At 45.0% G+C, this 20,916-nt stretch overlaps 1 protein-coding gene and 1 long non-coding RNA gene across 2 annotated transcripts in view; both read right to left on the bottom strand.

Annotated features, from left to right (window-relative positions):
* Positions 1-12,955: 12,955 nt before the first annotated feature.
* On the bottom strand, positions 12,956-14,057 carry LOC121232737 (endogenous retrovirus group V member 2 Env polyprotein-like). The gene is made up of 2 exons (XM_041121141.1): positions 13,984-14,057; positions 12,956-13,868 (listed from the first exon to the last, which is right to left on the bottom strand). Exons 1-2 carry the CDS (start codon positions 14,055-14,057, stop codon positions 12,956-12,958), a joined length of 987 nt encoding a protein of 328 aa, XP_040977075.1.
* A 40-nt stretch (positions 14,058-14,097) lies between these two features.
* Positions 14,098-20,916, bottom strand: part of LOC121232815 — a 19,890-nt gene continuing 13,071 nt past the window's right edge. Inside the window, exons 3-4 of the long non-coding RNA XR_005931705.1 lie at positions 17,268-17,277; positions 14,098-14,438 (exon numbers count right to left, since the gene is read on the bottom strand). This is a non-coding gene — a long non-coding RNA (uncharacterized LOC121232815). The remainder of the gene's footprint in view (positions 14,439-17,267; positions 17,278-20,916) is intronic.

Raw genomic sequence — 20,916 nt, 5'->3', positions numbered from 1 at the left:
ATTCACTTTCCCCCCACCCAGTGGGATGGGGGAGAGAATTGGAAGAAAAAAGGTAAAACTTGTGGGTTGAGATAAGAACAGTTTAATAGGACAGAAAGGAAGAAACTGATAATGATAACAATAACAATAATAAAATGACAATAAGAATAATAAAAGAATGGGAATATACAAAACAAGTGATGCATAACGCAATTGCTCACCGCTTGCTGACCGATGCCCAGTTAGTTCCTGAGCAGCAATCCGCCCCTCCCGGCCAACTCCCCCCAGTTTATATACTAGGCATGACATCACATGGTATGTGTAATGAACGGGTTAACTTTGTTCATGAAATCGCATGTGGGGGTAGGGACATTCTTCGCTTATCTAAGACCATGAGTATCCGTTGAGTAGACAATTGCATACCGATGATTAGCATATGTAGAGAGACGTTTACAGAGCATGAATGGGACTTGAGTCACCTAAAGAACAGCTGAGGAAGACTTCGGCCTTCATCCCAACAACCACCAGAAGGCAAATTACGACCACCTAACACCTGATGGCACAAGATACCGAAGATACCAGCCAGCCCTCACCTATCAGGGACTAAAAAGACTGTATAAATAAAGAGGCTCTTCCCCAGTTTAAGTGCGAGCTTGTGGCGGAGCACTGTCTCCCCGGCCGCCCAGCGCTGTTTTGCTCTTTTATCGCTTGCTAATAAATTCGATCTTTTATTTAATACAAATTGGCTCCTCCAATTTGTCACGAGCGTCTATAACAGTATGGAATATTCCTTTGGCCACTTTGGGTCACCTGTCCTGGCTGTGTCCCCTCTGTGGCAGTACACTCCCCTCCCCCATCCCCCATCCCCCATCCCACCAGCAGGAAACGAAACTTCTCCAAGCAGGGAGAAGGAGAAGGAAACCCTGGAGGCCGCAGGTTGAAATTTGAACTGGCCAATAGGGATAAAATGACCACAGGTCAGATTCGACAGGGGTATAAACGGGGTCCCACTGGAGGACATTGTTATAAACGCTCGTGACAAATTGGAGGAGCCAATTTGTATTGGATAAAAAAATCGAATTTATTAGCAAGCGATAAGAGAGCAAAACAGCGCTGGGCGGCTGGGGAGGCAATGGTCCGCCACAGGCCCACAACTTTATGTTACCGTTACATTCCTTATATACATTTCTTGTACCCCTTTCTTGTAAGTCTCCGCCTTGTCCTGCTTCTTCTTTCTTCACTGGTGCAGGTCTGTTACTATGCAGATTCGGTAAATTTTCTCAAGGATGAGTATCCTTTGATGTAGAGTGTCTTTTGACGTGGAGAAATACAGTCTTGGTAAATTGCAGCTGTTGTCTTTCCTCTCCTTATCTAGTAACTTATAGCTGTTGTTCTTTTCCCTCCTTATCTAGTAAGTTATAGCTGTTGTTCTTTTCCCTCCTTATCTAGTAAGTTATAGCCATTGCCCTCTTCCCGTGACCTTTACGCATCACTTAAGCAAGCTTTGTTATTTACACAAGGCATATGTTAACTCTCAATATGTCTCTTCCCCCTTCTCCATTTCATGAACAAAGTTAACCCGTTAATTACAGACATGTTGGAATCAGTCCTCCTCGGAGCAGCGGGTCTGCGGTCAGGGACTCCCCCTCGGGTCGGGGCACTGCCCGAGGTAACTCCTCGAGGGAGAGAGCCCTCAGCTTTTAGGTGAGTGATATGCGCATTTTGAGCCATCACTTTAAATCTTGGGGATTCTTAAGTCGGCCGTGTAGTATTAATTCCCTTTACATCATTGAGCCTGTGGTTTTATAAAATGTTACTGGACTTCTAACTAACTTGTGCTGAAGAATAAATCTGAGTTTTAACACCTGTTGGATTTAGTTAGTTGTGCATCCGTAACACCCTCCCAACTTCTTGTGCCCCTCCAGCCTTCTTGCTGGCTGGCCATGAGAAGCTGAAAAATCCTTGACTTAGTATAAACACTGCTTAGCAACAACTGAAAACATCAGTGTGTTATCAACATTCTACTCATACTAAATCCCAAACATAAGACAATGCCAGCTACAGGAAAGAAAAGTAACTCTATCCCATCTGAAACCAGGACAACTATATATCTTTCTTTTTCCTGCCTTCTGTGGCCATCCTAGGAAAATGCCTGTGCTCACTGTATGCTGAAAGCCTGCATCTGCTCCCTTTGGTGTCTAGAAAATTGCCTGACCTACTTAAATCAGGTAAGATTTTAAATATTTTTAGTTTTATGTAAAGGGCTGATAATATGTCAGCCCCTTACATGCAGTCTGAAGCTGACACATACTATGTTGTACTTTGGAACTTGATTGAACTGAATCAAGATATTTTGGTCATGTCTGCAGTACTGAAATCAGGGTGCATTATGATCTCACTGCAATGTAGGGTATGGCGTTCGGAAGATCTCGCGATGTCACGGAAAGGTAGAAGGCTAGTCGTCGCCTCCCTATGACATATCAGTAATCCCACCTACCGTTGTTAGTATAAAAGGAATTAACTGCGCAATAAAAGACGGAGTTGACGCTCACACTGTGTGTGTTATCTGTCTCTTCCCTGGTCCGGGCCGACCAGTGATCTAATCGCGGCACCTTGATATGTAGCACTGCTACATAGTGGTGACCCCAACGTGATCGGCCGCACAGGCGACGATGGATCTTGTGCAAGTGATTAAGGTATTAAAGGCGTTAGCCGATGAGGTGGGTGCCCGCGGTTCGATTAGGAGGGGCCCCACGGGCGAATGCATCCAATGGATGCTGCGCCGGGGGAACATTGAGTCTCCTAGATAAGTTTTGAGCCCCCCAAATTGGGGAGAGATTCGGGAGTCCTTGCTCCGATCCGAGCGCGGAGCTGCTGAACGATCGCAGAGTTGGGGGAAGGTGGAGCAGGTGGTCGCGGCGGGACGGGAGGCTGAGGCGTGCTGGCTGGCGGCGCGAGCTGCTGCGTCTGCGGGTGCAGCGCCGCCTCGGGAGCAGCGGGGACAGCGCCCTCGGGGACAGCGGGGACAGCGCCCTCGGGGACAGCGGGTCGGACTCAGACGGAGCGGGCGGCCGTGGAGCGGGGCTCGCAGAGTGGTCCGTCTTTGATTGCGGACATGGGCACGGAGGGTGCGGCGGAGACGGAGGTTTTTCCTGCAGAGGCGGCACCAGCAGGACCTGATGCGCCCCCCCCCCCCCCAGTATCCATGGGAGGAGTTGCGGCGGGTGCTTCGGCAGCTCATGGGGAGGGACGGTTTGCAACGCCTCAGGCACAGGCACAGGGCATGCGCGGACGTGACTTTACGGCAGTCGCAACAACTGCCTTGGCCGCACTTGGGCGTGTCGCGGCCATGGATAGAGCGGACCCCCCTTGGGTGAAAGTTCGGCAGGGGATTGCCGAGAGGTTTACTGCCTTTTCAGATCGGCTTCAGCTTGCTGTGCAGGCTGCAAACCTTCCGGAGGCGGCTAAAGAGGCGATTGTGCTTGAATGTGCTAGGGCTCAAGCTAACCCACAGAGCGCAGCGCTTGTCTCTCATTTGCCAGCGGGTTCGTCGCTAGGCGACATGATACGCCATGTACTGGAGAGAGAGCAACACCGGGAAGCGCGTCCGGTAGTGGCGGCCTTGCAACAAGTTTTGCAGGCGGGTGCGGGCGCTTGTCACCGATGTGGGGGTAGAGGCCATATAGCGAGGAATTGCGCAACCAAACCCGGAGGGTCGGCCCAGGAGGTGGGGGCGGGCAACCTCCGTTGTTGGAAATGTGGCAAGCTCGGGCACAGAGCTCGAGAATGCCGCACCGGGGCCCAGCAGGGGGCTCCGGGGTGTGCAACACAACGGGGACCGATGTCGGGAAACGGTACGAGGGGGGGGATGGGGGCCGGGCCCTCCCCTTCGGTTTTTGTACAGGGCCCAGCGACAACAACCCAGGATCAAACAGTGCTCCCGTGGAACTGACCGCCGAAGGGGAGGGGCAGGAACAGGGCAATGTAACAACAGTTCCTACAGTTCCTCCTACTGCCCAAATAGCATTGACCATGGGCATGAAAACCCGTCCGGAAAGGGTGATCGTTCTAGAGGTGGGACTACCCCTTTTTCCACCCCGCATTAGTCTTCTATCCCTGTTAGATACGGGAGCAGATGTTACCGTGATTCCAGTTCATGTCTGGCCCCCAGAGTGGCCCACCACAGTACGAGGTCAATTGATTGGGGCTGGGGGTAGACCTAATCAATGGGTTCTATTTGATTGGAAAATCATAAAAGAAACAAAAGTTACAATTGCTCAGTATGGTTTAAAATCTCCTTTTACACAGGCAGTTTTGTCCCATACATTTTCTGGGTCAACCTTAACTCCACATGACTCACGAATGCTTGCTAAAACCTTGTTGTCGACATGGAAATTCATTTATACTACGCTGGTGCATTTACAGCTGGCAGAGAAAATCATATCAATACAACCTGATACTGCTTTTGAGGAGGCAGTTTGTAAGGAGGCCGCTAATGAGCAGGATTCTGATTCCGATAATAATTCTTTTGCATCAGGCAGGGTGGACTCTGAAAAAGAGCCGCATTTATATCCCTCATTACCTCCTCCACCGCCGCCTGCTGCGGCCGTCCCGCCGCTGCGTCCCACGGCCTCTGCGCGGCCGGGACCGCTGCCGTGCCGCCGCTGCCCGGGCCCCCCCCCCCCCCCCCAATCGCCTGGTACTCCCTCTCCAGGGTCTGCAGAACTTAAAACAGAACCTGACTTTACTACACTACCTGTATCTCCTTCTCCTGCTAATCCCTCTAACTCTGTGCCTCTGTCTAATCCGTGATGATTCACTTAATGATTTGGGAAAAAATACACATAGTTTGATGGAACGCTGTCGAGGAAAAGCTCTACAGCAAGGAGATACCATGTTTACTTTTCCTGTTGTATGCACACCTGCCTCAAGAAATGCAAGAACCTCAAGAGAGAGTTGTTAGGATCAGTCATCATGAATCCCTGTGTGATGTTTAATTACATCCATAACACCAGTCGAAAGGGTCAGAATGTAAATGCTATTTTGCCTGTATATAGAAATGCTACAGCTTGGTGTAACTATATCTATTCCAGAATATCACACTTTTTTTTCCTATTCCAGCTGCTTTACCTGCGGTGATTTTTTTTTATTTGAGAGAATAGAGCGTGGGAGAGGAATTCCATCAAAACTTAACGGGAGGCCATGTAGCCTCGGACAACTTATGTTACTAACACCCGATATCAATATGATTCACAGTAAAAGGCTCACGATAACTGACACAGGGTTAAGTGGATGGCTAGCAAGTTTTGGAATTACGGGATGGTTGAAAGATTTGCTTATGCATGGCTTAGTTATTTTAATTGTAATATTAGCAGTTGTAATGATTGTACCATGTATCATAAAATAGTTGAACGTATGATTGCAAAAGCATTTCTTGTAACTTGGCTTGCAAAAAAAAAGGGGGGGGGAATTGTGGGAGATTTCATGGAAAATGGGGAACATTTCTTTGAGCCTGATTATTTAGAGTTAGCATAAGTAGGCCGTAGTTAGTATGAGTGGGCCGGAGTACGTGACAGCTGCAATATGAACGGACTTTTGAACCACCAGAAAAACAATGGACATGAGGAACTTGGACAGTGGAGCAATTAATAAACAAGATAACAGAACTGCAGAGGCAAGACGGAGCTGCAATAGTTTTATCGCAATTAAGAAGGCTGTCATTTCGGCTTAGAGCATTTAGCTGCGGGATGGGGACTTAGGAGTTGCTTTGTATCTTTGTTAAAAATCGGGGTTTCTTTTATTCTTGTGTATTTTATTAGGTATAATGTTGCTTTTACTAGATCTTGTAGGTCACCTTGACCAACATAACAGGTCAAGATTCTCTGTGCACTGCAACCACATCACAAAGCCCATGAACCAATAGACAGGATGGCTACGACTCGTGCAGCACGCCTGGCCAGCGAGCGCATGCGTCATAGGCTCCCCATGTTTCAACCAAGGCGAATTTCGGCACCCGCTGGCCACGTGTGCTGAAATCCGTTCCTCTGCAAATGTATAAATACCGGGACTTTCCGAAGAGCATCGGGTTGGTGTACGGCAAGGCCATCGTTGCCTCTGTGGGGACGCCCACGTAAAGCTGGCACCTACCGATTGCTGGGCTGAGTTCGCGGATGGTGGCGACTAGATCTGTTAATACTCTTTTTAAAGAAAAAGGGGGGAAATGTTGTGGAACATTTTTAGCTAATGATCACAAGAGCATTCCAGATGCCTTTAGAAGGCCTTGAACAGAATAAACAGAAGACAAAAATAAGAAGGATGCCAATTAGAAAAACACAGGTGCATATTCCACGATAAAGAGAACTTGGCACAAACAACCTCAATCCGGCAGTTTATCTTGACCAATTAGACTGAGACAAGTCTCGCATGTTTTAGTTAGTATAACCAATTATGTTTTAAGTTTATGTGCGTGTACAGTGTTGATATAACCAATCATTAAGTGTAACTGGACGCGTGGACAGTGCGTGAATAATGTGTGTAACCAATAGTAAAATAGCTAAACGCATGTACGGATGTAATCAATGCATAAAATGATGTCTGATGCTCTAGTAAAGGGGGCTTCACCTGATCACATTGGTCTGTGTGTGTTGTCCTGTGCCTCCGCAATTGGCGCCCGAACAAGGGACCCTTGGATCGGTGTTGCATTCTACGACAGGAGCCGACGGAGAGAGGGAGCGGAGAAGCCGGCCGAAACTATCCCTGCTGCCCCGGCAGGATGACCAGCTGAGCTGGGGAAGATAAGGAAGCACGCGCAAGCGAATAGAAAAACAGAATCTCGCCCTAATCAGCATATACCCTCCGTTGCCTTCGTCTACGCCCGGGTCGCCTCAAGAGCACGAAGAGGGGCCGGAGCTCACTTTGCAGCAGTTGCAGTCAGTAATAGAAAAGCTGGCACAGCTGGAGCCTGCTGTGAAGCGAGAAAAACTGCCAGCCGTATCCTTTGATGCACCCCTTTTACCTGCGCAGGGAATTATTCACGATGCATTAATTGAGGGAGAAATCATAGCAGCTCCCACAGCATTTCTGGTTATTGCTCGGGCGGGGGTACGCCTGTGTACAGATGCCTGAAGGGCTACTGAAATGGGTCCCTAGTCGTATGGTTTGTCCTGCCCTAACCTCATAGTGTTTGAGTGTTTTTCTTTACAGATCGCTGTCATCATTTCCTGGCTTGTGACATCCTGGGTATCTGCTACGAATTTCTGGCAGTGGATGCAAAACCAATTGGGGGGCCCGATGTGTATCCGGATGACATCCCTCTCAGAGCCCATCAATACGTGTCTTTGTGGGATCCGGCTGTCAGAGACGGAGCTGAAAACGTTGTGTACGAACAAGTGTCAACAGAAGAGTCAAAATCGCTCACAGGCGGAAATCTGGACGCCCCAGACACAATCCTTCCCGTGGGGTCCTGGGTGAATCCGGCAAATATTCAAGCCTTGGCATGTTTAGTTTTGCGGCAAGGAAATGCCACAGCCAAAGCTCTTGAGGAATTAGCAGCACTTCAAGAAACAACAACGAATCAGCTTCAAGCGCTGATCCCACCCATAGATTTCTTGTTAGCTCAGTTTGATGTAGGTTGCAAGCAAAATAGTTCTGCCTTTATAGAGTTTTGTTGTCTAGATTTTACAAGTAACTCTGACACGCTAAGAAGCATCCGCCAGCAGGCCGAAGTCATTCGGAAACTACAAGAAGCTGTAAGAGTGGTAGGGCTTCCGAGCATTACCGGAGATTGGTTTGGCTGGCTGAAAAGGTGGGGTTCCTTCATAATAGGAGGTCTATGTATGTTAGTGATTATTTGTATGCTCATCCCCTGTATCTTAGCGTTTATTAGAAACTTGTTAAATAGACTAGTCCAGCAAACCATGCTTGCATATGCTTATGTTCCTTACACACCCTTAGCAGAAGAAACCCCGTTATAGGGTGATAGAAGTGGTAACTGTTTATAGCAATAGAAGCTAGCTAGACATGGGGAGGGGGAGATGTAGGGTACGGCGTTCGGAAGATCTCGCGATGTCACAGAAAGGTAGAGGGCTAGTCGTCGCCTCCCTATGACGTATCTGTGATCCCACCTACCGTTGTTAGTATAAAAGGAATTAACTGCGCAATAAAAGAGGAAGTTGACACTCACACCGTGTGTGTTATCTGTCTCTTCCCTGGTCCGGGCCGACCAGTGATCTAATCGCGGCACCTTGATATGTAGCCACGCTACATGCAAGTTGTTACATTAGTCCTCATTTACAATGCAAAGGTGAAAAATTACCAGTATTGACCTTTATAAACATATCTCAATTTTATAATGGATTTGTTTAATTCTCAGAGATGTTCCCCTTTATGTCCACTCTGCTGAGGTCTGAAAATACATTTGCTGTGACATGAGAATGAGCCTTTTCTAGATTTAATATTTAAGGTCTGCACAGCTAAAAAAAAAGTGTGCATAGCCTCAAATTGTGTAAGTCATTCTCATCTACAAAGTGGGGAAAACAATTGCAAATTGTGACACATTGGCTAGTCAGTTCTGCCTTGTAAAAGAATTTCTTTGGCCAGTGGTTCCACCTCCATTAATATTCTTTACAGGTTTTATGCTGTTGCTTAATTTGTCCTGCTGAAGATAAATATTTTATTCATTCACGTCTGATTTTACAAACCTAAGTGCTTGTTTACCCATCTGTCTTTGTTCATGGGAATACTTTCCCTCTGGTCAGATAACAGCCACTGTTTATAAAAACATAAGATTTTTGGGAAGTGACTTTGCCCAGAGAAGATGGAGGGTTTTAAGTCTTGCTGTTGATGGTATATAATGGGTTTCTGTGTTTGGAGTGCCTTGCAAACCTTACCCAATCTTCCCAACGCACCATTTTACAGACAGGAAACAAAGATGAAAATGTTGATGTTTTGCTGAAGCCCAGACAGGAGTTAGCTAGTTCACTAGTCTCAGCTAGAAATAGAGCCTGTTACTTGGTTTAGAATGTTGTGATAAAAGAAGCATTTTAAACAAAGCAGAACAAAAAAGCACATCTTTACAGTATCCCTGCCCCAAATGATTTTAAATTATCTCAGTGAATATCATCACTAGTGTGTGTAATCCTTAGAAATTGTTCCGGCTACCCTTGACTTTCCTATTTAGTGATGCTAGACAGAATTAGGAATACAGTCTATTCTATCTAGAAATTATGTTTTCTGACTCATATGACTCTCAAACTGCTTTATATTTCCAGATTATTTTTTTCTGAAAAAATCACGTCCTACTGTAAAGAGATTGCAAATTCTGTTTTAATTAGTTTTTTTGGTGTAAACTGGTTAACACATAAAGGATGAGCAAGGGAGGTGAATCGTAATTCTCTGCCTCATAGTTTTCTGTCTGCTGTTTACATACTGTTTGATTCAACATTTGTCAAAGTAATTTTGATTCATTAACATCATAAGACTTAATGTGACTTAATCAAAAGACTATAACATTTTTCATGGAATGATTGTAAATGCTAAGGGGAATTTTAGACCTAGGAAACTTTTTTCAGTACACCACTCAACCATTTTATCTCTAAGATAAAGCACATTCTGTAGAAATTAATAGCATCATTTGATCATGCTGATATTTTTCAAGTAGCTTTATTTCTTACCAAGTCTTTTATCAAATCCAGTGTTGTGGAACAAAGTGCTTCCTTTTATGGAAGGGCATATTGCTAAAATCACTTCATGATTGATACTGAACAGAAATTCTAAGGTGTGAGGTCTGAAATTTCTGAGCATTTTATAATTAAGTCTTTATTCTGCTTTTCCCAGAATGCATATACAGCCACAGCTATCAACAGCACAGCCTTCTGCACTTCAGCAAAGGATGCCTTTGTTATTCTAGTGGAGAATGCTTTGTGAGTGGCTGCCATAAACACAATGGGAGATTTTATGCTGTTCCTAGGAAAGGTATGTCTACCTTATAACATTGTTATGTACATATGTATGTCCAAGGTATGTTCTTCTTGCTGGCAGCAAACTTCTCTAAGCAATGGCTTGAGTTCCAGATACAACCTGCCTTCAAATTCCCAGCAGAAATTTAGGTCCTCCTGTTTAAAGAAAAAAAGCCATTTATGTATGTTGTGATTTAAATTCTTTTATAGTTATTACAACAACGAAAATGTGTTAAGTATTCATATAATAATTTTTGTGTTGCCCTACATTAAATTAAATGGATGAGAAAGATATGTTTTATCATGATGCTTCCTTACATTTTCTTGTTGGTTTACCTGATCTTGTATGTTTCAGCAGTGTTGTTAGTATTACTTTGGCCTATAAACTGAGGTCAAGATGAGGTGGCTTTGCCATTTCAGAGTAACAACTTTTGTATATGAGTTATGTGTGCAAGGAAAAGAAAAAGAACAATAATATGTTTTCTATTTTGTCCTCATTTTCTTGTTGTGTATAGGATAAAAACTGGCACAGTGCATAAAAATGCAGAAGATATAAGTCAGTGTTATGAGCAAAAAGCAGGTGTGGATCCCTCAGGGACAAGGCACAACACTCAGCAAGTGAAAGCTTTGGCTTTAATGAAAGCGTAGCATTACCACAGTGGGAGCCCCAGGACACTGATGCTAGTCAAAATGGGGACCCGACACAGCAGAGCTCTGCTCGGGGGTGAAGCTCAAGGGAAAGCGCTGCAGGGGTGGATAATAAAACTTGCGCTGATTAACATATCATACATGTGTAATGTTTTGGTTTGCTCATTAGCAAACTCGCTGATGTAATGCAGGTGCTGTTGTCCAAATTCTGAGATCCACAGCTGGCCACCCTCATTGGCACGCATGCAAAAGTAGGTGCAGATGGGTGGGGAAGCAAACTATCCTGGATTACTGTGACAATGAGATAAAACGTGCTTGGGACTCTACATACTTGGATGGGGGAGGCGAACTATCCTGGGTTACTGTAATAAAGTCTTCTCCCACCCCGCAGTCAGTCTTAGTAACCAAAGGAAAACCAGCTGAATTTTTGATTTGGAAGTTGCTGAGTGATACCGTATTTGCAATGAAATACCTACTTATTAGATATATAGATGGCAACATTTGTGAAATAGTATCTATCCACAGATAATGAGATGCTCTTTTGAAATGTCCACTATTATTTTCATGAGGATCAATGAGAAGCTGAATTTAGCATTCAGTAAATTGGGTCAATTTCCACAGGCAAAGAATATAATATTTTAAAATGTTTTATGACATTAAAGAGTGCAAATGTGGATTTTCAAAAATATGTTATTTTGGGTCAAAATAGGTTTCATTATAGATTATTTGCAAGTTATCAGCCAGTTCCTGTGTTCATTTATTCAGGAGTAAATCCAGAATTTGCTTTGTTTAAAGTGGAATGCAATCTTAAAATGGCAGTGGGAAGAAAGCTTCTTTATACCTTAAAAGCAACTTTAAGATATATATTCATGAGTATAGGTAAGTGCTTTATTTATGCATATAACCAGTATCTTTCAAACAAATGTGCACTTCTTAATGCAGAAAGCATAGTCATTCTAGATCAGCCATTTAATCCAAGCAAGCACATACCTGACCTCATACTGGTGTCAGATAGAGAAAATCCTGTGGTAGATTAGAAAGTCCTGTTTTAAATTAAGTTAGTTAGCCAAGATCATTCTGATCTTTTCTATTCTTCCTGTTTAATGGTGCCTCACCTGGAGCACCAATTCTGATCCTTTCTATTCTTCCTGATTGACGGTGCAACCCTCTTGGCAGGAAAATGAACCACTGACCCGATACAGAGACTTAGTGGTCAAAGTGAGGAGGGGATACCTTCCCAAACGACCACTAAAGACCACCCAAGACACCCGTGCATGCGGAGAAGGCATCTGATGTGTCATGGTTACATAATCCTATGCATATGCATTAGATAGTTTCAATATGCATTAGGTAGGAGTAGCTTAATAAATTAGATGCAATTGTTACTGTATAAACAGGACATACCTGATGAATCTGGTGTGCTTGATTTGTGGAAAGTCCACCGAGCACCCTGTGCAGAATAAAGCAATATCTCTCCTGAGTGTGTGAGATTGGTCTGTTGCACACTGGGTAACAAATCTGCTTTTAGGACAACACTATCATAGGGAAAAGATTTCAGATCTCTCAATCCTGTAATTTGCATTTTTCTTTCAGATCTTGAAAATAATCTCAAAATTTTTTCTCGTGTTCATTTGTGGTGGGTTGACCTTGGCTGGACTCCAGATGCCCACTAAAGCTGCTCTATCACTCCACCTCCTCAGCTAGACAAGGGAGAGAAAATACAACTAAAAGCTTGTGGGATTGACGTGTGGAAACGGACTCCACAATCAGTGAGATTGTAAAGTAGGTATGTTTATTCAGCGCTGGGCAGCACGGGGGGTAGTCCCACTAAAGTCGTGCGCGCCCGACTCGGCAGTTAGTTTCAAGTTTATACAGTCAAGTGTTACATATTCACAATACGCCTATACATATGCATGACCTGTCCCCGCTTCATATTAAAATTAGCTCCAGAGGTCATTTCCATAGTCTCCTCTCAACTGCGCTTGCGCAGTGCCTCTTTATGGTGGTCGTCTGGTGGTCGCAGAGATGAAGATAGATGACTCCTCTTCGTCACCGCTAGTAACCTTTCTTCTTGCGCAGGCTCAGTGATTTCTTGGTATTCACCCAAGCCGCAAGACCAGTCTTAGCTGGCTCTTGGGGCCTGCTCCTGCTTCTTATCAGGAACTGTCTCTACCTTATTGGCTGGTTCTTAGGACCAGCTCTTCTTATCAAGGACTATCTCTATGTCAGCTAATTTCAACAATGTAAGCGCTAAACATCATCATCTTTCATCCCCCTTTATTGTCTACTGAGATTCTTTTGACTCCCCTTGTCTCAGTCCCCCCTTTTCTAGAAAATAGTAAATTCTTTTACTATATCTAATCCTAGTACTTCTAATACATTATCTCCCTATCTAGCATCTTCTCAAAGTATTTGTTGGTCTCGAGTTTTCGTCGTAACTGATTCTTTTTCCATTCACTGTAAGAGTCTCCTGTACTCCTACAGCACAAAAAGCCACATCGAACCACTACGCCAAGAACCACAGACAAGAGAATAATGATTATTATAGTGACAAACAATTGCTTCAACCATGTCAAATCTGGCAACCAGGAGGTTAATTTTTCTAATATGTCTGTCAAGTCCCAAGAAGTGTCATCTTGGGAAGCTTCATGTAGTATTCTAGTCTTTTCCCATATCTCTTCAAGATCTGTTTCAATTCGTTGGTTTTGATTGATATAGGTACAGCAGGTTTGGTTTATAACTACACATAAGCCCCCTTCTTTTGCTAAAAGCATGTCCAATCCCATTCTATTTTGGAGTACTACTTTACTTAGGGATTGTATTTCCAGTTGCAGCCCTTGAATTGCATCAATTGTAGCTTTTTCTATAACCTCTAATGTAGCAGATATATTCACGATAGCTTTCTCCAACTCGCTTACCCCTAAAGAGGGGATTAGCCATCGGACAAAACTATGGTACCTAGTACCTCGAATAATTAGTGGGTTTTCAGTCCGTTTTACACGGAGCCAAGGTGTTCTCAAAAACCCTCGGGGAGGCGAAGCTCCCTCGAATATACTGATCTGAGGTGCAAGGTACCCCCGAACACAGTGTCCCTTCCAGTTCTGGGGTAAACTCTTTCTGGCCCTGCCATCCCCACAGAGCCACCAGTATCCGGGCCCTGTGTTGCATCTTGGACCGAGATGTGTCTCCCTTCTATCTTGTTCTTGCCCCTTCTTTTCTGGCCCCTCTTTGGTTTCCGGATATAGAAACTGATAGTTAAGTTCAGTCCAAGACGTTCTAATTTTCCTTTATCAAAAGTTCCCAGATTTTCTGCAAGGCTACAATTATCCATGTCTCCCCAAATATTATCAGTAATATTTAAGCAACGGCCAGTAATTAAGACCTCTTTAGGGTCAGGTACCTCCAGATCAAAGCTGGGTCCCCGCTGGGTATTTCCCTTTCCATAAAGGCATAATCCATTCCTGTCTGGCCCATCTTTAATAAGAGATGTCCAATTTGTGGTTGGGACTCCTAGAAAGGGGAGTTCCATGTTCCCCTGAGGAAGGGGATTACATACCCAACAATCTGATAAATTTAGTACTTTTGAGATACTCTCTGTCATATTTAAATAAGTATTTCGATCCCAAGCCTGCCCCTTGGGCAAGGTCCAACTGAGGAGCATGACAATCAATGTCTTACAAATTTGAGCTTCAAAGGTCCCTTTTCTTGTGAAGTCCATTGTCCTTTGGGTGCCTTCTTCACCCTAGTGTGATGGATCCAGGCGCTCTGTTCCTTGATCCTAATCGCGGTGAAGGAGGTAAGTAATACTTGAAATGGTCCTTCCCACTGCGGCTCCAGAGTTTTTTCTGTAAGAGACTTTATATACACATAATCTCCTGGTTGTATATTATGTACAGGCCCATCCAAACCTCTCCCTCGAGTCCCTACCACATGCTTCCTGATTTTATTAAGTTGCTTACCTAATGCTACCATGTAAGAAGTCATAATTTCATCCCCCGCTTGTACAGACACCCCTCTCTGTATCCCATAGGGTTGTCCATACAGAATTTCAAAGGGGCTCAGTCCTTCTTTCGCCCTTGGTCTTGTTCGTATACGCAGAAGGGCTAAAGGGAGAGACTGAGGCCATGTCAAATTTGCTTCTTGTCCTAATTTCACAATTTGCTGTTTGATTAAGTGGTTCATTTTTTCCACTTGACCACTCGACTGGGGGTGATATGGAGTATGAAGCTGCCAATCTATACCTAAATGGCGGCTAATTTGTTGTACTATTTTTGAGACAAAATGTGGTCCTCTGTCAGAGGATATGGTTGCTGGAACCCCAAAACGTGGTATTATCTCTTGTACTAGTATTTTAGTTACCTCCCGAGCTTTAGCCGTTCTTGTTGGGAATGCTTCTGGCCAACCTGAAAAGGTATCAGTTAATACCAATAAATATCGATACCCCCCTTTTCTTGGAAGTTCTGTAAAATCAATTTGCCATTGTTGTCCAGGCCCATTGCCTTTTCCAATCTGGCCCATTTCTGGCTTGGGGGTATTCTTAGGATTAGTCTGGAGGCAAAGATCACACTGTTGAGTCACCTGTCTCACCGTGGTGTATAAATTTCTAGCCACAATTTCTCTTATCAAATGATTATACAGAGCCTCTGTTCCCCAATGTCTTTTCCTATGTTCCTCCCGTATCAAATGCCATAATAAGCAAGAGGGAATGATTAGTTTCCTGTGGGGTATGAGCCCACCCTCTTCATCATATATGACCCTTCTAAATCTGTAATGAGCTTCTGATCTTCCTTGGTGTATTCTGGCTTACCTTCTAGGGAGATCTGCCTATCAGGAATTAAAGCCCCTTCTATTTTTACCTTTGTTTTGGCCACTTGTTTTGCCTCTCTGTCCGCCAGCTCATTCCCTTTTTCCAAATCTGAGCTCACTTTCTGGTGTGCCTTAATATGCATAATTGCTACTTTCTTAGGGAGTGGACAGCTTCCAGTAACTTCAGAATTTCTTCTGCGTGTTTGATATTTTTCCCTTGAGAACTCAGTAGTCCTCTCTCCTTCCAAATTGCTCCATGTGCATGTACAACTCCAAAGGCATATTTTGAGTCTGTATAAATGTTCACAACTTTGCCCTGGGCCAACTCCAGGGCGCGGGTTAGAGCAATTATTTCTGCCTTCTGTGCGGAGTGTTCATGGGCAAAGCCCCTGATTCTATTACCTCTTGGCTGGTGGTGACGCATATCCCGCATGTCGATTACCATTTAGGACGTAACTGCTTCCGTCTGTGAACCAAGTTTCCCCGTTTTCCATGGGGCTGTCTTTCAGGTCTGGGCGACTGGCGTATGTTGCTTCGATGGTTTCCAAACAGTCATGATGTACCGGTTCTCCTGTGTTCCCGCTGAGAAAAGAAGCTGGGTTACAATGTTAGTGACTACAATCTCCACATCATCCTGCTCTACCAATATAGCTTGATATCTCAGGAATCTTTGTGGAGAGAGCCAATGTCCACCTTTGCTTCCAGTACTGCTGATACTGTGTGAGACACCAAAACAGTCATTTTCTGGCCCAGAGTAAACTTTCGGGCTTCCTGTATATTCAGTATCAGCCGCAACCGCCCGCAGGCATCCAGGCCAACCTTTTGCAGTCGTGTCTAACTGCTTAGAGAGTAGGCAACTGCCCGTCGATATGGACCCAGGTTTTGTGCTAATATTCCCAGGGCAATGCCCTGCTTCTCGTGGGAGTAAAGAAGAAACGGCTTACTCACATCTGGGAGTCCTAAGGCCGGGGCCGACATCAAAGCCTTTTTCAGTAGCTCAAAGGCTCGTTCGGTCTCCTTGTTCCACTCAAGGTGTTTCTGCTCAGTGGCTGTCAAGCATACAGTGGTTTAACAAGCAATCCATAATTATAGATCCACAATCGGCACCACCCTGTCATTCCCAGAAAAGTCCGTAACTCTTTTACTGTCTGAGGTCTCCGAATTTGGCATATTGCCTCTTTACGGGCCTGTCCTAAAGTTCTTTGTCCCGCACTAATTTCATAGCCCAAATAATTCACTTTGCGTTGCATTACCTGTGCCTTTTTCTTGGATACCCGGTACCCGGAGTCCACAGAAATTAACAGACTCACCGTCCACGTCATACAATCTTTCTCTGTTTTGGTGGCGATCAGGATATCATCCACGTACTGCAACAGCTTCCCTCCTCAGACGGGGCTTCCCAGGATTCTAAGTCTTTCGCAAGCTGATTGCCAAAATGGTAGGACTATTCTTAAATCCTTGTGGCAACACCGTCCAAGTGAGCTGGGTCTTTCGACCACTTTGGGGTTTTCCCATTCAAATGCAAATAATTTTTGGCTGGCTTCATGGAGAGGGAGGCAAAAGAAGCATCCTTCAAATCTAAAACAGTAAACCAAGTCAATTCAGGTGTTAATACAGTCAACAGGGTATATGGGTTCACTACTGGGTAAAGATCTTCAGTTATCTTATTCACCGCCCGTAAGTCTTGGACCACCCGATATGACCCATCGGGCTTCCGAACAGGTAATATAGGGGTATTGAATTCAGACTCACATTCTTTTAATAATCCCAATGCAAAAATTTTTCTATCACTGGCCGGATTCCTTCTCTGTCTTCCTTCTTTAGGGGATATTGTTTAATTCTTACCGGCTTTTGGCCTTCCTTGATCCTAACTTCAACAGGTGGAGCACTTTTCGCTCTTCCAGGTGCATCAGTAGCCCATACCCCTGGGTACACTTGGTTTAAGATGTCCTCGTTAATGCTTCCTTCTAGGGGAGACTGGTTAAGGTTAGGCTCAATATTTGAACATATTGCTGATCTTTTACCTCCAGAGTAATTTCTCCCTTTTGAATACAATTTTTGCTCCCAATTGTTCCAACAAGTCCCTTCCCAAAAGTGCCTTTGGGGAGTTGGGCATATATAAAAATTTATGAATGCCCCACTGTTTTCCTAATTTATATTCTAAAGGTTTACAAAAATATGCCTTTTCACTTTGGCCAGTCGCTCCTTTCACCATGACATAATCATCTCCCAGGGGCATCAAAGCTTGATTCAGAACCGAGTATGTTGCTCCTGTATCTACCAAAAATTCTACCTCTTGTTGTGTTTTCCCTAGCTTAATTATAACCAGTGGATCCGCTAGGGTAGATTCCCCAGGTTCCCGTCAATCTCCCTTCACATGGGCTACCGTTCTTCCTGTTTGAGCCCTCTGATCCTCCTTGTTCCTTGGGCATTCCTTTTTCCAATGACCAATTTCTTACACAAAGCACATTGATCCTTGCCGTCGGGGCAAGTCTCGTCTAGGCCCTCTTCCTCTTTCTTCCTGGATAACAGCCATAATTTCTTTGCCCTTGCCTATATCCTTCCTCTCTGTTACTAAATACTCTCCATGCTTCATCCAATGTTTCTAAATTCCTACCCTCTGTAGGGCGCAATTTCTGAAGTTTGTGCCTTATATCCCCTGTAGATTGACCCAAAAACAGGGAGACTAATTGTTGTACTCCTACCTCTGACCCAGGATCTAGCAGTGTGCTGCGGCGCATTACATCCCTCAGTCGATCCAGGAATTCAGATGGAGACTCGGAAGGACTCTGTTTAACTGCATATAAAGCTGACCAATTTATAGTTTTGGGGATTGCCCTCTCCATTCCTTTTGTAATCCACTCCTGATACCCCTGCAATCTTTCCATATGTGCAGATCTATTAACATCCCACTTTGGGTCTTGGAGAGGGAAATATTCCTTAATGTCCCCTTCTGTGATCTTGTAATGATCTTCAGCTAGGTTCCCTGCTGTTTTTAAAATCAGCTGTTTCTCTGTCTCAGTCATATATTCCAGTAATAGCTGTATGTAGGGAACACCGTTCGGAAGATCTCGCGATGTCACGGAAAGGTAGAAGGCTAGTCGTCGCCTCCCTATGACATATCAGTAATCCCACCTACCGTTGTTAGTATAAAAGGAATTAACTGCGCAATAAAGGACGGAGTTGGCACTCACACAATGTGTGTTATCTGTCTCTTCCCTGGTCCAGGCCGACCAGTGATCTAATCGCGGCACCTTGATATGTAGCACTGCTACAGCTGTATATCCTTCCAATCAGGGTTATGCTGTTTTACAATAAATTGGAAATGCTTAGTTACACCTATCGGATCACTCCTATAATCTTTTGCAACCTTTTTCCATTCCACTAGGTCAGCAGTAGAAAAGGGTACTTTGATTAACATCGTCCCCCCATCCGGCCCCACTGCCTCTCGGAAGGTGCTTGTAAAGCTGTTGAGTAGTTTTCTTCCTAGTACGGGAAGATACAGGGCTGTCCGGGGGGTTGGAGTTCTATCCGAGTCTGCATCCTGTTCCTGTGGTCGAGGGGGAGGCTTAAACAAATCAGTTAGATCTTGTTCTGGTGCCTGATGGATTTTATTTGCCTTAGTACATCTTTGTCCAATACTACATGCCGAACAGTACCGCCTCAGTTTACCTCTAAGCTCCTTGTTGTTCTCTCGCTCAAGTGCAAGCACCATGGGGTCCTGTGGGGGTACCATTCCACAGTCCCTTTGCCACTCCGGATGGTTTCGGAGGGTGAAAAACATGTCTGCATACGAAACCTCATCCCATTTTCCTCCTCTCCTTAAAAACAGCATTAGTTGTAATAGAGTATTATAATCTATTGACCCATTAAGTGGCCACTTAGCATCACCTTCTAACTTATACAATGGCCACCACTGATTGCAATATTTAATAAGGTTCTTTTTACTTTCCGTACCTCCGGTCCCAACAATATCTTTCCAGTGGGTAATTACACAACCCAGAGGACTCTTCCTCAATACTCCTCCTTGATTGTTTCCCGTCATAGAAGTGTGGAATTTGGGAAAACACTCAAGGCAGTCTGGTTTCCGTCTGTTAGATGTACAGTACCACCTCCTCCCACAAGATTTACACTTCAACAAAACCCAAGCCGGATGCTAATTGCTATTATATAGTCCAGTTGCAAGCCCACATACAAAACAGGGAATCACCCCTATTAAGACGTAAAGACATTCACACATTAACAAACATACATACACCTATAAATTTCAACATATCATTTCCACACACCCACACAAAATCTTTAACACAAACTTCCAAACATTCACATCATACAGTCATCGCTCCAGTTGACAACCTTTCAGCAGCTGCAAAAGTAAACCAAGCGCAATTGCGATGGGGTCCGCTTACCCTTCTCCTGCCTCTTATATACCAGTCATCGACAGGTCCATCCTGGCTCCCGATACTGGGATGCAGCGGTCACCCCGGATTTGCTCGATCTACCTCCAAGATCGCTAGCGGCCGCTCTATCGGTCAGCAAATCCCCCTTTTTTTACCATACAGGGTACCCTCCTCCCATACGGGGACTTTGCTGCACGCCAGACGTCTCTGCGCGATTTACCAGCTGCCCCGGCCTGTACCTTTACAGGCTCCCTCTGTAAAACATACCGTTTGGTCTGTGGCTTCAGGAGGTCGTTGTCTGCTCCCGCGGTGAGCAGCTGGCAGCGGAGGCCCCTCCGAGGAAAGTGCTCAGGGCGCGCCGAGGGGCGTCCGCTCCACAGTCGGTCCCGCAGCCGAGCAGAGAGTCTCCTGGCTGGCTCGACAAACTGACGTGCGGAAACGGACTCCACAATCAGTGAGATTGTAAAGTAGGTATGTTTATTCAGCGCTGGGCAGCACGGGGGGGTAGTCCCACTAAAGTCGTGCGCGCCCGACTCAGCAGTTTGCTTCAAGTTTATACAGTCAAGTGTTACATATTCACAATACGCCTATACATATGCATGACCTGTCCCCGCTTCATATTAAAATTAGCTCCAAGACGTCATTTCCCTAGTCTCCTCTCAACTGCGCTTGCGCAGTGCCTCTTTATGGTGGTCGTCTGGTGGTCGCAGAGATGAAGATAGATGACTCCTCTTCGTCACCGCTAGTAACCTCTTTTCTTGCGCAGGCTCAGTGGTTTCTTGGTATTCACCCAAGCAGCAAGACCAGTCTTAGCTGGCTCTTGGGGCCTGCTCCTGCTTCTTCAGGAACTGTCTTTACCTTATTGGCTGGTTCTTAGGACCAGCTCTTCTTATCAAGGACTGTCTCTATGTCAGCTAATTTCAACAATGTAAGTCTCCAAAACCCCAGGGGTCGACCTCGGGTCTCCCCAGGTGCTTTCTGCCAGAGGCTCCAGGTAGGGCCATTCTCCCCGGCTGCAGTATAGAGGACATTTTTAACATCTTGTCCTGCCCGGACTGGTCCAAGGGCTACTGCATGAACAATCTCCCGTTTAATTTCTTCAAAGGCTTGTTGTTGCTCAGGGCCCC

The sequence above is a fragment of the Aquila chrysaetos genome, chromosome W (assembly GCF_900496995.4).
Source record: "Aquila chrysaetos chrysaetos chromosome W, bAquChr1.4, whole genome shotgun sequence".
Classification (NCBI taxonomy): domain Eukaryota; kingdom Metazoa; phylum Chordata; class Aves; order Accipitriformes; family Accipitridae; genus Aquila; species Aquila chrysaetos.
The sequence above is the reverse complement of the archived record's forward strand: the minus strand, read 5'-3'. Positions and strand labels throughout refer to the sequence as shown.

Coding starts and splice junctions, on each gene's coding strand:
- LOC121232737 (XM_041121141.1), bottom strand. CDS start 14,057: ATGGGCCAGACAGGAATGGATTATGCCTTTATGGAAAGGGAAATACCC. Junction 13,869..13,983: donor GACCCAGCTTTGATCTGGAG/GTACCTGACCCT, acceptor CTTTTGATAAAG/GAAAATTAGAACGTCTTGGA.